We start from the raw sequence: 18,549 nt of genomic DNA, 5'->3' as shown, positions 1-18,549 counted from the left end.
TTGTAAACCGTTATGATGGTTGTATCCATATGCGCGTCCCAGGGCTTGCACGCGACGCAGAGCCTATGCAAAATAGACTCAGCGTGCGTGGGGGGGTTAAGGGTTAACCCTTTTAAAATCCACCTCTATATGTATAGCACTTGTTTATGCTGTGTTGGATCTTCCTAAATGGAAAACTGCATGTGGAGTTCCTACACAATGTGTCCATATCACTCACAACCATGCTATCACTACCCGTTTCTAGCATTCCTCTAACACTGAAGCTGTATAGCACAGCTACCAAACATCACTGCAGAAAGAGTAGTATGATTGTACATGTCCCTGGCTGTTCTTCAGTATGTCCTCCAGAGATACTCATTTGTCTGACATGACACAGTGACTAGGATTGGCCCAAAATGCACAGGGCCCAGTTTCAATTGAACCCTTGTACTCCTATGATGATCAAAACAACTGTAGTTGACACCCTAGCTAACAGAGCCCTACAAGGCACACCTGACCTGGGAGTCCCTGTACTGTGGACACAAAAAGGTTTTGGTTGCCAAGTGACATTTCAACAGTTCCAAGAGGGAGAATTTGAACAGCCACTTGCTTAAAGTAATTAAGTTGAAAGTCTATAGTGCTCAGTCACACACCGAGCTTTGCAGCAAGAACATGTGAGGGAGCATGTAAGGAACTCTCTCAGAACACCTTGAAGGCCCGGCTACAGCTATCTGTACTGGTCCTCCTTAAGACCCAACCCAGCAAGGGATTTTGGGATAGAGTGGAGCACTACAAGCGGGGATAAGTCCAGGGCCGGAAGGATGAGGGAGGCCCAGGGAGAGAGACAGAAAGCTCAAGAGTATGAATTGTAAGCTAAAATTGTTTTGCTGAATGCTCAAACCAGCTATTGTTTTATTATTGCTTAAGAATAAAGTTACTTAAAAAGAGTGTTGCCATATTCCAGTGTGAGATCTGTTCTCTGCCTAGACCTGACTGCTCAACATCACATACACTTCCCCTAACATTGTAGCTTGAGAAAGTCAGGGCAGAAAGAAAAGCTGTTTTTATTAGGCTAGCACAGCTGTATAGGTGTGTCTGAGAGATGGCCTCATTTTATCACCCATGATAATAGCAGCGATCTGTGATAATGGGTGCTATGACGGTATAAAAACAGTTTTCCCGCCTACCGCAAAAAAAAAAGATGTTATTTTCCATGTTAAATCTTGCATTATGAGTTATATTACTGCAAAATCTGGTAAGAGTCCCTCATTTGCATAATTTGAATATACATTATCATATTTACACGCTAATGCGTGACATGATAAATATTGCTCGTCTATCATGCATTAGATCTCTTTTACTGCGCCATAGACCCTAACGTGGTTTGAAGCATGACCCAGTTAGAATGTCTCAGAAGGTAAATGTTCCAGTCCCTTAAATAATTTTACTGTCTTTATTGTAAAGTTTGTTGTGCCCCATTTATACATCTTAAGATAGGAGACAATTGCATGACATACTCCAAGTGCAGCCTAATTTTATGAGGGCAATTTTCAGTAGGGCTCCTAAGTGCAAAGTCCATATACCTGCAGACCTGGTAGAACATTTTCAAAGAAAATCTACTCACACAGGTTTTCTCTGTAAATTTGCTTACGTGAGTAACTGAACACAAAAGTCTCATGGCCTTTACATCTCCTTTTGTTGTGTGTAGAGGAATAAGGGGAAAAAGTATGTATGCAGAATGGAAAATATATTTTGCGTGCATACTTTATTAATCCAACCTAAACATGCCTCCAGGAATGCCCCCTTTTTACTGTGGCTAAAAGTATGCAGGTTGTGAATGCCATGCGTGTACATTTTAGCTGCTCTAATGAGAATACTTTCAGACAGTCCATTTTACTCAGGTACATACCTATTTAACCAGCAAACTAGCTTTGAGAACTGTGAGGGCAATTTTCAAATAGCCCATGTAGTTGTAAAGCATGTGGGCTCTCGCAGCATGCATATTTTAGGATAATATCCAAAGAGAAATAACTTGGGCAATTTCTCTTTGAAAATTAGTATATAGCATGTGCGTTATAAGTAACCGAATATTCTGCACCTGATCATTCGTGCGGACAGCTGAGAGGGGAAAATATGAAGATGTCAAGTATATTCATTATTTTCCTCCCCCAGCCTAAACATACCTGTGGGAACATATCCTCACAGTCCAGCTAAATGTACATGTGCTGACTGAACTTTTAGCTGCAGTGAATGAGGGTAATTTTCAGACAGGACAATTTACCTGGGTAAAAAGCTTTCTATCTGGGTAAATGATTGAAAATTGTTCATCCCATGTAGAAAAACAACAATGGAATTCTTCTTTTAATATGACCAAGTATGCTTTACTTGCTTGGCACTGCATCTTTTTATCCAGCCTATCATCAACACCTAGATCAGGGTTTCCCAAACTTTATCCAATTTGTTCCCATTTTAGCATTTGAAAAGCCACATCATCCTAGAAGATGACCAAAACAAATTAGCAGGAGTGTTGTTTTCCATTGTCTAACAATCACTCCTCCTCATCCACACTTCAGCTGATCCCCTGTTAACCTCCACCCCTCCTGAGGACCTCTTAACCTTCTCCCCTCCAGCAGACCTCTTCTCTCAACCTCTGATCCTCTCACCTCCCCAGCTCATTCCCTCTCCCTCGCCCCCTCCAGTCCATTTACATCCCCTAAACCTTTTACATCTACTACCCTCAAACCCTTCTTATAACTCCCAAAAGTCATCTCTTCTGCATAGGAGTATATAGGAGAACCCCCTTAAAAGACCAGGACCTGGCATGTATTTTATTTTTTTATTTATTTGAAGAGTTTTATATACCGTTATTCGGTAGCCTGGTCTACCTTAAAGCACAGCCCAAAAGGGAATCCTGGTCACAGGGTATTTCCTTAATCTGAGGAATAAGAGAGCAGGCCCAGAAGGGAACACAGAGGCCCTGGACTGGAGGAGGGGGAAGCAGAAAATATGCTAAAATTGTGTAGGTATGACTGCTACTGTTTGATCTAAGCACTGCTGAAGTACGCAGGTGTTTTTCTGCTTTTGCGTAAACAATAAAGATTTCTGTGAAGCAATATCAGAGTCCAAACTGCTTTATTCTCTGGCAAGCCAAGGTCACACCCTCTCTCTTACCTCATTCCAGAGAGGTATATAGATGAGACCTTCAGGGACATAAAGTAGTAGTAAAGTCCCAACTCTAGTCTGACATCCCCTGTGCTACCTTGGATAAGCAAGGTAATATGGATAGCAGCATCACCTTGGTGCAGCAGGAAGTGATCCTGCAGCTAGGACCTATTCTCCAGATAGTGCGGTATCTTCTCACATGGAGGATGGGTCTCCAAAGGCTCTTGACCAGGAGAGAAAGGTTAGGATGGCCATCGTAGTTGGTTATTTGATCATTAGGCATGAAGATAGCTGGGTGGCTAAAAGACATGAGGATCTCTTGGTAATTTGCCTGCCTGGTGCGGATAGGATTTTATGCAGTATTGGGAGAGAACTAGCTGTCATGGTACAAGTAGGTACCAACACACAGGAAAGTGTATGAGGGAGCCAAATTTAAAGGTGAATTTTCCAAACATTATGCACATAAAAATGCACATATATGATTGTAAGTTATACATTCATGTGAAATCAGTATTTAATAAACACCCAAGATATGCACATATTTAATGATTCACATTTGCACATATGTTCGAATAAAAGGGACGGGTTAGGTACATTCTGGGATGAGGCCAACAGTTGCATGCATAAGTTGGTATTTTAAAAGATACTAATGCATGTAGGGTTGGCAAGTTACTTGCATACTTTTACAGCTGATAATCATGTGTAATTGAAAGAAAACTGGTTTATTGCGTACTATTCACTGGGTGAAAGGTCTGAATGGACTGAGAGAAAAAATAGGAAGGTCTCAATGACCTGGAGAAGGACAGGGTGAATTGGTGGACTAATTGGTAAACTAATGGGTAAACGTAATTTCATTCATGTGTGCATGTTGTAAAATTGGCCGAGTTGTGGGCATAAATCAGGACTTACACAAATAAGTCCTGCTTTCCTTTCACACATAAAATATACATGTGGATATTTTTATAATAGGTAAGAAAAGTATAAACATTCAAAGCATTGATATACATTGTTTCAATGCATGGCTTTCAATGCATTTTAAATAAATAAATATTTGTGCACATACTGCAGGGTAGAGAGACATATATTTTATAAAATATGCAAATATATGCACAGGTTATAAAATACTATGGTAATACTATGGTAAAACTATACACACTTATATGGCCTTGCATGCTTTTGTTTGAATGAAATTAACCCAAGCTTTTAGGTTGAAAGTTCAAATCTGGAACCTCGAGGGTAACATTCTCAGAAATGCTCCCTGCTCTACAAGTAGGACCCCAGAGGCAGGAAGAATTCCTAAGTTTCAATGCGTGGTTGAGACAATGGTGCAGGGAAGAGGGCTTTAAATTTGTTAGGAACTGGACAACATTTTGGAGAAGGGGGAGCCTGTTCTGAAAGGATGGGCTACACCTTAATCAGGGTGAAACCAAGCTGGTGGTGCTAACATTTTAAAATGGAAATAGAGCAGCTTTTAAACTAGGACATGGGGGAAAGCTGACAGATGCTTAGCAGTACATATGGAGGAAGGTATCTTTGAAGGATACTAACCAATCAGGGAAGTTAGATCACCCTGATAGAGAAGCTCTAATAAAAGCAAAAAGTATTTCTTATGCCTTTAAGTAAAGAGCAAATTGAGTTAAAAGATTCTAAATTAGCCCTGGAAACTGTTAGGAAACTTGTAAATGCAAAACCAAAAACATCTTGAAATGTCTGAATGCAAATGTCAGGAATCTAAAAAATAAGATGGGAGAGTTAGAATGTATAGCACTGAATGAAGAGATAGACAAAATTGACATCTCGGAGACCTGGTGGAAGGAACAGTGTGATATCAGGGAACAAATTACATTACAATGATAGGGTGGAACAAACTTGTATGGAGATGGCACATAGGATACCATAGAGTCAAACAGCATAAAAATCCTGCAGCAGAGTAAATCCACTGTGGAATCTTTATGGATAAAAGTTCCATATGTGATGGACAAAAGATAGTGGACAGACAGATGATGAAATGCTAACAGAAATTAGGGAAGCCAATAAATTTGGTAATACAGTAATAATAGGAAATTTCAATTACTACAATATTAACTAGGTGATGCAGAACCAACAAGAGGGGGAGCTATTTAAAAACCTAATCCTTAGTGAAATGCAGGATATGGTACAAAAGGTAAGGGACCATTTAGCAACAGTGATCATAACATGATCAAATTTGACTTAATAAATGAAGGGAGGTCATTAATGAAAACTACTGTTCTAGAATTAGATTTTCAAAAGAGAGACTATGATGACATGAGAAAATAGAAAAAAACTAAAAGGTTAAGAATTTATAGCTCATGCAGATATTATTTAAAAATACTATCTTGGAAGCCCAGACCAGATGCATTCCACACAATAAAAAAGATGGAAGTAAGGCCAAATGACTATCAGAATTAGGGCTGCCAAATGAGTCCAGATTTTCAGGACAGGCTGATCCAATCCTGGTTTTACCCCACTGCAAGCAATCTTACTTTTCTAAGGCAATGCAATAGTGAAGTCAGAACTACATGCCCCTGTATGCAATGGGATAAAAGCAGGATTAGATCGACTTGTCCTAAAAATCTTGCGATCCTAGTGTGCATAATTAAAAGGTGAGGTGAAAGAGATTATTATAATCTTTTTTAGACTGACCTATCTCTGAACTTTTCTTTCTTTGCATTTCTGGCACTAGCTTTTACTATAGGCAGTCTGACCTATGGAGTTTTTAGGGGCAGCCAAGATATAAATTGTGTTTATCTTATGTTGGTCTAAATTGTTTTTATGTATGTTCCATTGTACATTGCTTAGAGCCATGGCATTAGCGCTAATACATTTTAATGAAGATAATTTTAATAAAGAACATTTTTCAAAAAATGGAAAGCGGATCCAAATGAAGAAAATAGAAAAAACATAAGCATTGACAAGTTAGATGCAAAATAATGATAAAGCAAGCAGAAAAGAATTTGAAAAGAATCTGCCATAGAGGCAAAAACTCATAAAAAACATTTTGAAATACATCCAAAGCAGGAACCCTGAAAGGGAATCGATTGGACCATTAGATGATTGAAGGTTAAAAGAGGCACTTAGGGAAGACAAGGCCATAAAAGAAAAGAAAAATGTATTCTTTGCTTTGGTGTTTACTGAGGAGGATTTTTGGGAGATACTCATGCTGGAAATAGTATTAATGGTGATGATTCAGAGAAACTAAAACAAATAAAAGTGAACTGGGAAGATGTAATAGGGTAAACTGACAAACTAAAGATTAGTAAATCACCTGGATCAAATAGTATACACCCCAGTGTTCTGAAAGAATACAAAAATGAACATTTTTAACCTATCATTAAAATCATCTATCGTACCTGAAAATTGGTGGGTGACCAATGTAACATCGGTCTTTAAAAAGAAATCCAGATGATTTGGGAAATTACAGATTGGTGAGCCTGACATCATTGCTTGGAAAAATCATAGAAACTATTCTAAACAAGGGAAGTCCTGCCTCATCAATCTGCTACATTTCTTGAAGGTGTTAAAAACAAAGGTAATGATGAGTTGGTGGATATACTGTATCTGGATTTTCAAAGGTGTTTGACAAAGTACCTCATGAGAGAGTCCTCAGATAATTAAAAAGTCAGGATAGGAGACAATATCCTATTGTGGATTGCAAACTGGTTAAAAGATAGGCAAGCAGGACTAAATGTTCATTTTTCTCAGTGGAGGAAGGTAAACAGTGAAGTATCCTAGGGATCTGTACTAGAATCGGTGCTTTTTAACATATTCATAAATGATCTGGAAAAGGGAACAACAAATGAAGTGATCAGATTTACATAGAAACATAGAAATGATGGCAGAAGAAGACCAAACGGCCCATCCAGTCTGCCCAGCAAACTTTCACACTTTTTTTTCTCATACTTATCTGTTACTCTTGGCCCTTATTAGTAACTTTTTGGTTCTAGTTACCTTCCACCCCCGCCACTGATGTAGAGAGCAGTGCTGGAGCTGCATCTAAGTGAAGTATCTAGCTTAATTGGTTAGGGGTAGTAACTGCTGCAATAAGCAAGCTACTCCCACGCTTATTTGTTTACCCAGCCTGTGCCATTCATTCCTTGTTGGTTGTTGTCTGAATATAATTCCTCTTTTCTTTATTCCTCCCTACCTTTGAAGCAGTGAGTTCGCTGGATATGTATTCCAAGTGAAGTATCAGGCTTAATTGATTCGGGGTAGTAACCGCCGTAACAAGCAAGCTACACCCATAGTTATTTGTTCACCCAGACTATGTAATTCAGTCCTTGTTGGTTGTTGCCTGAATATAAATCCTCTTTTCCCCCTGCCGTTGAAGCAGAGAGCTATGCTGGATATGCATTGAAAGTGAAGTATCAGTCTTTCCCCCCTGCCGTTGAAGCAGAGAGCTATGCTGGATATGCATTGAAAGTGAAGTATCAGACTTATTTGGTTTGGGGTAGTAACTGCCTCAACAAGCAAGCTACTCCCCGTTTTTTTGTGAATGCAAATCCTTTTTACCACATTTCCTCTTGCCGTTGAAGCATAGAGCAATAATGGAGTCGCATTGACAGTGAGTATGTTTATTGAATAAGGGTATTAATCTCCAGGTAATAGCTGTCATTCCCGCAAGCTATCCCCATGCCTCTTCTCTTCATTCACATCCTCTAGACTTTATGGATCCACAATATTTATCCCACGCCCCTTTGAAGTCCTTCACAGTTTTGGTCTTCACCACTTCCTCCGGAAGGGCGTTCCAGGCATCCACCATCCTCTCCGTGAAGAAATACTTCCTGACATTGGTTCTGAGTCTTCCTCCCTGGAGTTTCAAATCATGACCCCTGGTTCTGCTGATTTTTTTCCAATGGAAAAGGTTTGTCATTGTATTTAGATCATTGAAACCTTTCAAGTATCTGAAAGTCTGTATCATATCACCTCTGCTCCTCCTTTCCTCCAGGGTGTACATATTTAGATTCTTCAATCTCTCCTCATAAGTCATTTGATGAAGACCCTCCACCTTTTTGGTTGCCCTTCTCTGGACCGCCTCCATCCTGTCTCTGTCCCTTCAGAGATATGGTCTCCAGAACTGAGCACAGTACTCCAGGTGAAGCCTCACCAAGGATCTGTACAAGGGGATAATCACTTCTCTTTTCTTACTCGATATTCCTCTCTCTGCAGCCCAGCATTCTTCTGGCTTTAGCTATTGCCTTGTCACATTGTTTCGCCGACTTCAGATCATTAGACACTATCACCCCAAGGTCTCTCTCCTGCTCCGTGCACACCAGCCCTTCGCCCCCATCGAATACAGTTCTTTTGGATTTCCACACCCCATATGCATGATTCTGCACTTCTTGGCACTGAATCTCAGCTGCCATATCTTCAACCACTCTTTCAGCTTCCTTAAATCCTGTCTCATTCTCTCCACTCCTTCCGGCATGTCCACTCTATTGCAGATCTTAGTGTCATCCGCAAAAAGACAAACCTCACCTTCTATTCCGTCTGCAATGTCGCTCACAAAGATATTGAACAGGACCGGCCCAAACACTGATCCTTGCGGCACTCCGCTTAACACCGCTCTCTCTTCAGAGTAAGTTCCATTTACCATCACACATTGTCTTCTGTCCGTCAACCAGTCTGCAATCCAGGCCACCACCTTGGCACTCACTCCTAAGCTTCTCATTTTATTCACCAGCCTCTTGTGCAGGACTGTATCAAAAGCTTTGCTGAAATCCAAGTAGATGACATCGAGCGCTCTTCCTTGATCCAATTCCCTAGTCACCCAATCAAAAAAGTCAATCAGATTTGTTTGACAGGACCTTCCCTTGGTGAAACCATGCTGCCTCTGGTCCATCAATTCTGCTGCTTGTAGATAGTACACAATTCTTTCCCTCAGCAGCGACCCCAATACCTTTCCCACCACCGAGGTGAGGCTAACCGGCCTGTAGTTTCCAGCCTCCTGTCTGCTCCCGCTCTTGTGAAGCAGGACCACTGCCGCTCTTCTCCAATTACTCAGCACCACTCCCGTTTCCAGGGAGCTATTGAACAGGTCACACAGCGGAGCCGCCAGCACATCTCTGAGCTCCCCCATGGCTTTGTCCACCTTCAGTTTTCCTAGCTCTTCCCATACATTCTCTTCTGTAAATGGAGTTTCATCCATTCCGCTTCCCTCCAGTTTCTTGTTAACTAGTGTCGGTCCTTTTCCGGGGTCTTCTTTGGTGAATACTGAACTGAAGTAGTCATTTAATATTTCTGCCATTTCTTCATCTGTCTCCACCCATTGATCCTTTTCACCTTTCAATTTCAGTATACCACTTTGGACTTTTCTCCTTTAACTGATGTATCTGAAAAATGTTTTGTCACCTCGCTTTACCTCTTTGGCAATCCTTTCTTCTGCTTGTATTTTCACTTTCTTGATTGCTTTCTTCATCTCCCTCACTTCCACCAGATATTCTTCCTTGTGTTCCTCTCTTTGGGATTCTTTATATGTCTTGAACGCTGTTCTTTTAGCTTTTATTTTGTCAGCCACCTCCTTTGAGAGCCAGATAGGTTTCATTTTTCTCTTGCTTTTCTTTACTTTTCTAATATATAGATTAGTTGCCTTGGTAATTGCTCCTTTTAGTTTGGTCCACTATTGTTCCACATCTCTCTCATTCTCCCAGCCTTCTAGTTCTTCCTCCAGGTACTTCCCCATTTCATCAAAGTCCGTGTTTTTGAACTGCAAAACTTGAGTCTTCGTGCTACTTCTCCTTATCCTATTTGTGATATGAAACCATACTATATGATGATCACTGGTGCTGAGGTGGGCACCCACCTGGACATTAGAGACATTATCTCCATTAGTGAGAACTAAGTCGAATATAGCTCCCTCCCTCGTGAGTTCCATTACCATTTGTTTGAACAGAGCCCCTTGCAGGGCATCCACTATCTCTCTAGTACTGTTAGATTCTGCAGAAGGGATTCTCCAGTCTACATCCAGCAGATTAAAATCTCCAACAATCAATACTTCTCCCTTCTTTACCATCTTTTGGATGTCTTCAACTAGATCTTTGTCAAGCTCTTCCATTTGATTTGGAGGCCACTGGGCCAGGACTGTTCACTGGACACTGTACCTGCTATTGATTTTATTACAGACCCTCCCCCAGATAGGCTAGCTAAGTTAAGCTTTTTCCTTAGCTTTCCCCAAGAAGCTGAAGTTCTGCTGTCTCCTTGGAAGTTCAAAGCAGACTGAATACTTGCTTGACCCCCTACCATGCACTGTGACTCACCCACCCAGAGCTGAAGAGTCTCCTCCCCCTTTCTTTTGTTTTTTAGTTTTTGTTTTGCTTAAACAATCCCACAAAATTATTCCACATTGTTAAAATACAGTGAGAAACTGCAGAAGGACCTTGCAAGACTGGACATTCAAACGGCAGATGAAATTTAATATGGACAAGTGCAAACTGATGCATATAAGGAAAAATAATCTAAACAGTAGTAAAACGAAGTTAGGTTCCACATTAGGAATCACCATCCTGGAAAAGTATATAGGCTTCTTTGTGGGCAATATGTTGAAATCCTTGGTTCAGTGTGCAGCAGCAGCCAAAAAATCAAACAGAATATTAGGAGTTATTAGAAAAGGAATGGAGAATAAAATGGAGATTATCATAATACTTCTGTATCACTCCATTATGCAACCTCTTCTAGATTACTGTGTGCAATTCTGGTCATTGCATCTCCAAAAAAATATATAGTATAACTAGAAAGGCTACAGAGAAGGGTGACCAAAATGATAAAGGGATGGAAGAGCTCCTCTATGAGGAAATTCTAAAATGGTTAGGATTTTTCTTCTTGGAAAAGAGACAATTGAGGGGAGATATGATAGATATCTAGAAACAACATCATGAGTGGAGTGGAGTGGGTAAATGCAAATCTTTCAAAAAATAAAAAGACTAAGGGACACTCCATGAAGTTACTGAAACAAATTAGAGAAAATATTTTTTTCATTTAATAAGCTCTAGAATTTATTGCTGGAGGATTTGGTAAAGGCAGTTATTATAGCTGGGTTTAAAAAAGGTTTAGTTAGTTTATTTGAGGAAAAATCCATAAACTTATTAACCAGATACACTTTGGGAAAGCCACTGCTTAACCTTGAAATCTTTTTACTATTTGTGATTCTTACAGTTGATCTGGATTGGCCACTGTTAGATATTGGCTTTGATTAACCCTTGGTCTGACAAAGTATGACAGTTCTTATGTCCTTTCCTTTGCCACTCATCCCCTCATTAGCCCAGCTCCTTCCCTGTCAATCATTCCCTCCCTGGCCTCCAACTTCCTTCTGTCTCTTATCCTCTATCCAGCCTCCTATTACTCCTCTTTTTCTGTCTCCCCAGTCCCTTTCCTAACCTCTGTAAACTCCTTCACAAACCCATCATTTTCCACTCTTTCACCTCTCCACAGCACCCCCATCTCTTTCAACTATTTCTCGCCCTCTCTCTAGTTTTCCAGGTCATTCACACCCCTCAGTCTCACCCCATGCTTCAGTCCCCTTCACTTATGCCAATTTCACAACCTCACTCATACTCCCCAGCCCATCTAACACATCATCTCTCATATCCACCAAATCTCCAAGTCCCCTCTGTCTGTCCTAAATCCCTTCTCAGTCTCCAAGTCCCCATTATTCTCCATACCCACATCCTTGCACTTCTCCCAAATCTATATCCCAAGCTCATAGGCCCTGCTTATTCTCCCAAATTTCCACCGACCCCTCCCCCCCAATCCTGGAGTTCCAGTTATTTTGAGTTCTCATTCATTCTCAATCCTTTAAATCCCTGGTCTTCCCCTCAACCCTGAGTTGTCATTCACCCCCTGTTCTCCTCCCCTGTTACCAAGTCCACTGAAATGAGAGCTGAATTGGGAGTGAGGGGGTGAGATCTTTGTATCGATAGGCCTCACAAGCTAAACTTTATAACCATATAAAGCCAACAACTTTTGCTGATGTTGAATGTTCTCTCTACAGCAAGATTTTCTGAATGGGAATAGATGATCACAGTAAAATAAAAAGACTGAAATCTGAAGTTTATAATAAAAGTCAAAGGTTATTGTCATTCAGTTTTGCCATATGCTGTCTACGTTCTGCTGAAAATAAGATTTACCAAGTCAGGAGGGAAATTAGCTGATTTGATGTAGCCATGAGAGATGCATCAGCCAAGTTTAACTAAAGAGCAGACAGATGGATACAGAGAATGGTGAAAACATAATGTCGTTTCTACTTTATGACAGGGGCATAAAATTGTAATTAGATTACATTTTCTGTATGTGCCAATTTAAGAAACCTATATACTCACTAATTTTGCTTAAGCACAGTCAGAAAATTCCACAGTGCTTACATTTTCTATTCAGTACAAAAAGTCTGTATACATTATTTTAAACAAGATACAGAATTTTCAAAAGCTCATTATTGCAATATATCTCTGGCTGTTTTGTTAAAACAGTGTTTCTCAAGCTTTTGGATTCGAGGGACCAGCTAACTACTTTCTTAAACTGATGTGCCCCCCCCCCCCCACTCTTCAATTTCTCAATTTCAGGAGGGATTGCCAAGATGGATTAATAAGTGAGGGAGAGGGTCCCTCTGAAATTGAAGAGCAGGGGAGTCCTCCCCTCCTAGTTTGAAGAGTGGGAGGGGCACTCTGTCCTCTGGTCCAGTTCATAAATGCAAAAAAGCCAAAGGAAGAATTTTATCTTTTAAACAAATTAAAAATTGTCCAACCAATATGCTGGTTAAATGCAGGCATTGTGTATTTTGTGAAAAACAATTTCCTTGTTTCCAGCAAATCTTTTTCAAGGCCAGAGGCTCAATGCCATTACTTATAATTCCCCCCCAAACACACCCAAGAGACTGAGGTTTGAGTGAGCTACAGGAGAGAAGAGTAGGGAACAAAACAACTATGTAACCTGAGCCACAAGCTCAGGAGACTGAAAAGGTTGCCAGACGTCCTGCTGTGAGGATACTTAACTGACCATTGAATGGATTAGTCAGACATTCAGGTAGGGGATTTGCATATCATAGTTCCCTGGACCTCTGAGTAATTTGGTAGGAAATATCACTAACAAATATTAAGAGGATTTAAACTTCTAAATTACAGAGCTATGACTGGAGAAGGGATTTGTGACAGAAATGTGCTGGAAGGCAGTACTGGGAGGCAGACAGATTTTCACCCTGACTAGCAGGGGTATTCAGACACGTTGGATGTGAATTTCCCAGACAGGTTGAAAAAAAAAAAAGAAGAAAAGGGAGGCAGGGTAGAGGGGTGTGTACATGGTCCTCTCTCTGTGGTTCTGCCTAATTCTCAGCCCTTTTGGCTGAGAGGTGACCTATACAGTATCAGACAATAGATAAAGCAGAAGCCAGACTGAGAGAAGATAACTCTTCCAGGCTGGGTAATAGCACATGCCTGACCTTGATCTTAAAAGGAGCTAAAATCACTGACTGCAGAGGGCCAAATGCACTGAATGCAAGACAGCCATGAGCCTAGTGGAGTTGTAGGCCCAAACTTGTGAAAAACCTTCCTGCCAAGGAAGGAGAACTGAAGAACAGCGGCAGAGATCAAGCGATCCCGAGGGCGTGGACCCCAATGACAGACTGGGAGGCCGAGTTGGGTCTCCCCGGCCCCAGTGTTGGCACGGACCTCTCGGCAGATCGGCAGGAGATGGACCCCCCCCCAGGCCAACTCTGCCCACCAGCCCAGTTGCATCGGTTCAATTGGGTGAGACTGGGCAAAAAGGGGGAGGATAATAACAATGCTTAAGTAAGTGGGAATGCACGAGATCCCCTCTATTGTATAGGGTGGCATACTGTGGGGACTATCAACCCCAAATTGCCAAATATTAGACGTTCATCCTACCTTGTAGAAATGTATATAGTTGTGTAGACCGAGAATACTAACCATGAGTATATAAGTGTGCTGCTTGACATCCTATGAGCAATGTGCAGTCATGTAGAAATGTATATGCTTGTATAGTTTAATAAACTTGTATATATTTGTACATATTGCCAACCTTGTTCACAGTCCCATTTGTTTTCCTGGGGTGAAGGGAGGGAAATCCCTCCCACTAACACCTTCTTCCCCAAGTGGAGGCACCAGGTGCCAAGAACGTGAGGACCGACAGTGTGCCCTAGGGGGGCTCCTGCCAGGTTGGTCCCAAACCCAGGAACGCCCCATGAGGTAAGCGGTCAAGGGGGCATTACATACATTTTTGGAGGCATCACTGGGATTAATTTGATTAATTTTTGATTTGTCATACTCTGAACAGGTCTGTCAGATTTTAATGATGTATTGGTGTTGAAAAACTGGTGTAGAGGTAAAGGGGTTAACTTCCCAAGGGCCATATTGGTGAATAGTGCCCCGAGGATATGGAGTCAGCTGCCATTGAGCATACCCTAAATGAACTCCAGGTTTTGGGGCAAGTAAAGGTTATGGGGAGATTTTATGATGATGCACAGGGGAAGTGAAAGTTTTCTGTACTTGCTCTATGGATTTAGAGCCTAACAAACTACCTCTTACGTTTTTTCTGGGAGAAGAGGTTTCCGTTCCTTTAGTCACTATGGGGGAGTAAAAGGTCTGTCCCCCTTAGCCCCAGTGGGAGTGTGGATGTTCTGGCTCTTACCCTGCAGTAGGCAAAAGTCACACTTACTTGGCAGCAGCATCCTTTCTCAACTGTTCATGTTTCATTAGTAGATTTTTTCTTTCTTGAAATGCCTTTCGTACTTTATATCCCTTATAAACTGCTTGGATTTTAGAAGCTGCAATGTCCTGTATGGCAGCTATGGACAAAGCACCATGCTCTAACATGAACTGAATCACTTCATGATGTTCTCCGAGCAGTGCATAATCAAGGGGAGTGTATCTACAGCAAGGAAACAAAACACAAAATCATATAGGGATCGTATTTGCCTCAAGATACAATGTGCAGTGGTGAGAAAGTTCTCTCCAGTGCAAGCAAATAATGCAGGATCCAATACAAAATTTTAAGAACATAAGAATATAGGAGTATAGGATGCGGTCTGTAGAACACCCACGCACATTACCCTAATCTATATGTGTGTGTATTATATTTTTTTTATTTTTTGATCAACACCATATGATAAGATATTATGATTAATCTATTTTAAAGCTGTCACAGATAAGAAAGGACATGATGTATCACACCCACCAATTAGTATTTATGTTGAAACTATGTTACCGTAACTTGATGGCTCCTGTTTAGTGGATATAAATCAAGACATATACCAACATTAATATGTGTGCCTTGTTGTAAACCATTGTGATGGTACCTAGCTTAACAACGTTATAGAAAAGATTTCAAATAAATAAATAAATAAACAAACAAACAAACAAACAAACGAAATTGCCATGCTGGGTCAGACCAAGAGCCATCAAGCCCAGCATCCTGTTTCCAACAGAGGCCAAACCAGGCCACAAGAACCTGGCAATTACCCAAACACTAAGAAGATCCCATGCTACTGATGCAATTAATAGCAGTGGCTATTCCCTAAGTAAATGTGATTAATAGCCGTTAATGGACTTCTTCTCCAAGAACCTATCCAAACCTTTTTTGAACCCAGCTACACTAACTGCACTAACCACATCCTCTGGCAACAAATTCCAGAGCTTTATTGTGTGTTGAGTGAAAAAGAATTTTCTCCGATTAGTCTTAAATGGTGAGAATCCTCAAAGGTGGGGCTAACTTCATGGAATGTCCCCTAGTCCTTCTATTATTTGAAAGTGTATTTAACCGATTCATATCTACTCGTTCAAGACTTCTCCTGAACTTAAAGACCTCTATCATATCCCCGCCTCAGCTGTCACTTCTCCAAGCTGAACAGCCATAACCTCTTCAGCCTTTCCTCATAGGGGAGCTGTTCCACCCCCTTTATCATTTTGGTTGCCCTTCTCTGTACCTTCTCCATCACAACTATATCTTTTTGAGATGTGGCGACCAGAATTGTACACAGTATTCAAGATGCGGTCTCATCATGGAGCGATATAGAGGCATTATGACATTTTCCGTTTTATTAACCATTCCCTTCTGTTGCAACCGTCGCTGTCCGACGGCTTCACTCCGCCTACCTTTCTTTTTCTGAGACTCTTCCTGCTCCTTTGGGACATCTGGCTGCTGCGTCTGCCCGCCGTCCTCTCTGTCGTCCCCGGACTGGTTTGTATGCTGCCTCCCGCCATGCTCCTCAGGTAACTTAGGGTGCACGAGCCGCGCGGCCCTCATTCTCATTTCCTCTATGGCGCGAACCTCAGGGGCGTCCCCCTGTGATGATGCCACGCTGCCCAGATATTTAAGCCTATCATTTATTGCTAGCCGTTGAGTTAGCAAGGGGATTTCCTTCGGATGGGATTCCCTCTCCGTACCCAGTTACTCTGCCTCCAACTACTATTGGACTCTTATCTGCTAACGGGGTACCCGCTCCTCGGGGGCATCTCTGCTTCTTTCAGGTTGCAATCAGGAACCGGTACTCGCTCCTCGAGGGCCCATGTTCCCTGACTCGCTGCCTGTGTCTATCTCCTCTTCTACTTGGAAGAATTCGCTACAGACACCATCTGTGAGTACTACTACCATCTACTCCTCAGAGCTGTTTCCCTGGAACCAGGCACTCGCTCCTCGAGGGCCTGCCTCCGTTCCAGCGCCAGGACCATCCCCAACGTGGAACTGCTGCATGAGTACTTGCCAACGAGTCTCTGCTCCCAGGGATCTGGTACTCGCTCCTTGAGGGCCAGCTCTCCCTATCTCGGGGCTTCTCCATACAGGGGACTCTGTGAATATCTTATTGTACTCATTCTCTCAGTTCTTTTCACTACAGCACTGCTACCGGAGGAACCGCTGTTCCAGCGCCCTGAGGAATACTAGCCCAGCTGGGCTCCATCTTCTACACACTACTGCCACCTCTGGTGGCTTCACAAACTGTCTAAATAAAGATATAATCTGTGTTTGTGTGTCCAGAGCTAAGCCTGACCTGTGGCCCCTCACGGGACTTCCCCCCGTGGACGTGGTCAGCTGACACAGTGTCAAAGGGTCCACCCAAACCTTACAAAACATAACACCTTCCTAATAATTCCTAACATTCTGTTTGCTTTTTTGACTGCTGCAGCACACACAGCCGACGAATTTAAATATTATCCACTATGATGCCTAGATCTTTTTCTTGGGTGGTAGCTGCTAATATGGAACCTAACATCGTGTAATTACAGCAAGGGTTATTTTTCCCTATATGCAACACCTTGCACTTGTCCACATTAAATTTCATCTGCCATTTGGATGCTCAGTCTTCCAGTCTTGCAAGGTCCTCCTGTAATGTATCACAATCCGCTTGTGATTTAACTACTCTGAAAAATTTTGTATCATCTGCAAATTTGATAACCTCACTCGTCGTATTCCTTTCCAGATCATTTATATATATATTGAAAAGCACCGGTCCAAGTACAGATCCCTGAGGTACTCCACTGTTTACCCTTTTCCACTGAGAAAATTGACCATTTAATCCTACTCTCTGTTTCCTGTCTTTTAACCAGTTTGTAATCCATGAAAGGACATCGCCTCCTATCCCATGACCTTTTAGTTTTCTTACAAGCCTCTCATGAGGGAATTTGTCAAACACCTTCTGAAAATCCAAATACGCTACATATAGTGGTTCACCTTTATCCACATGTTTATTAACCCCTTCAAAAAAATGAAGCAGATCTGTTAGGCAAGACTTCCCTTTGGTAAATCCATGTTGACTGTGTTCCATTAAATCATGTCTTTCTATATGCTCTACAATTTTGATCTTGAGAATAGTTTCTATTATTTTTCCCAGCACTGAAGTCAGGTTCACTGGTCTATAGTTACCCGGATCGCCCCGGAACCTTTTTTAAATATTGGGGTTACATTAGCCACCCTCCAGTCTTCAGGTACAATGGATGATTTTAATGATAGGTTGCAAATTTTAACTAATAGATCAGAAATTTCATTTTTGAGTTCTTTCAGTACCCTAGGATGCATACCATCCGGTCCAGGTGATTTGCTACTCTTTAGTCAATCTGGCCTACTATATCTTCCAGGTTCACAGTGATTTCGTTCAGTTTGTCTGACTCATCATCCCTGAAAACCATCTCCAGAATTGGTATCTCCCCAACATCCTCATTAGTAAACACAGAAACAAAGAATTCATTTAGTCTGTCTGCAATGACCTTATCTTCCCTAAGAGCCCCTTTAACCCCTTGGTCATCTAATGGTCCAACTGACTCCCTCACAGGTTTCTTGCTTCGGATATATTTAAAAAAGTTTTTATTATGAGTTTTTGCCTCTATGGCCAACTTCATTTCAAATTCTCTCTTCGCCAGTCTTATCAATGTTTTACACTTAACTTGACAATGC

At 41.5% G+C, this 18,549-nt stretch overlaps 1 protein-coding gene across 9 annotated transcripts in view; it reads right to left on the bottom strand.

The window, feature by feature from the left end:
- INVS (inversin) overlaps nucleotides 1-18,549 on the bottom strand; it is a 1,037,426-nt gene that overhangs the window by 159,432 nt on the left and 859,445 nt on the right. For all 9 annotated transcript variants that reach the window (XM_029589897.1, XM_029589895.1, XM_029589896.1 and 6 more), the window contains one exon: nucleotides 14,821-15,033. In XM_029589897.1, coding sequence (XP_029445757.1) covers nucleotides 14,821-15,033 — 213 coding nt within the window. The remainder of the gene's footprint in view (nucleotides 1-14,820; nucleotides 15,034-18,549) is intronic.

Source organism: Rhinatrema bivittatum, chromosome 2, assembly GCF_901001135.1.
Source record: "Rhinatrema bivittatum chromosome 2, aRhiBiv1.1, whole genome shotgun sequence".
Lineage (NCBI taxonomy): Eukaryota > Metazoa > Chordata > Amphibia > Gymnophiona > Rhinatrematidae > Rhinatrema > Rhinatrema bivittatum.
The sequence above is the reverse complement of the archived record's forward strand: the minus strand, read 5'-3'. Positions and strand labels throughout refer to the sequence as shown.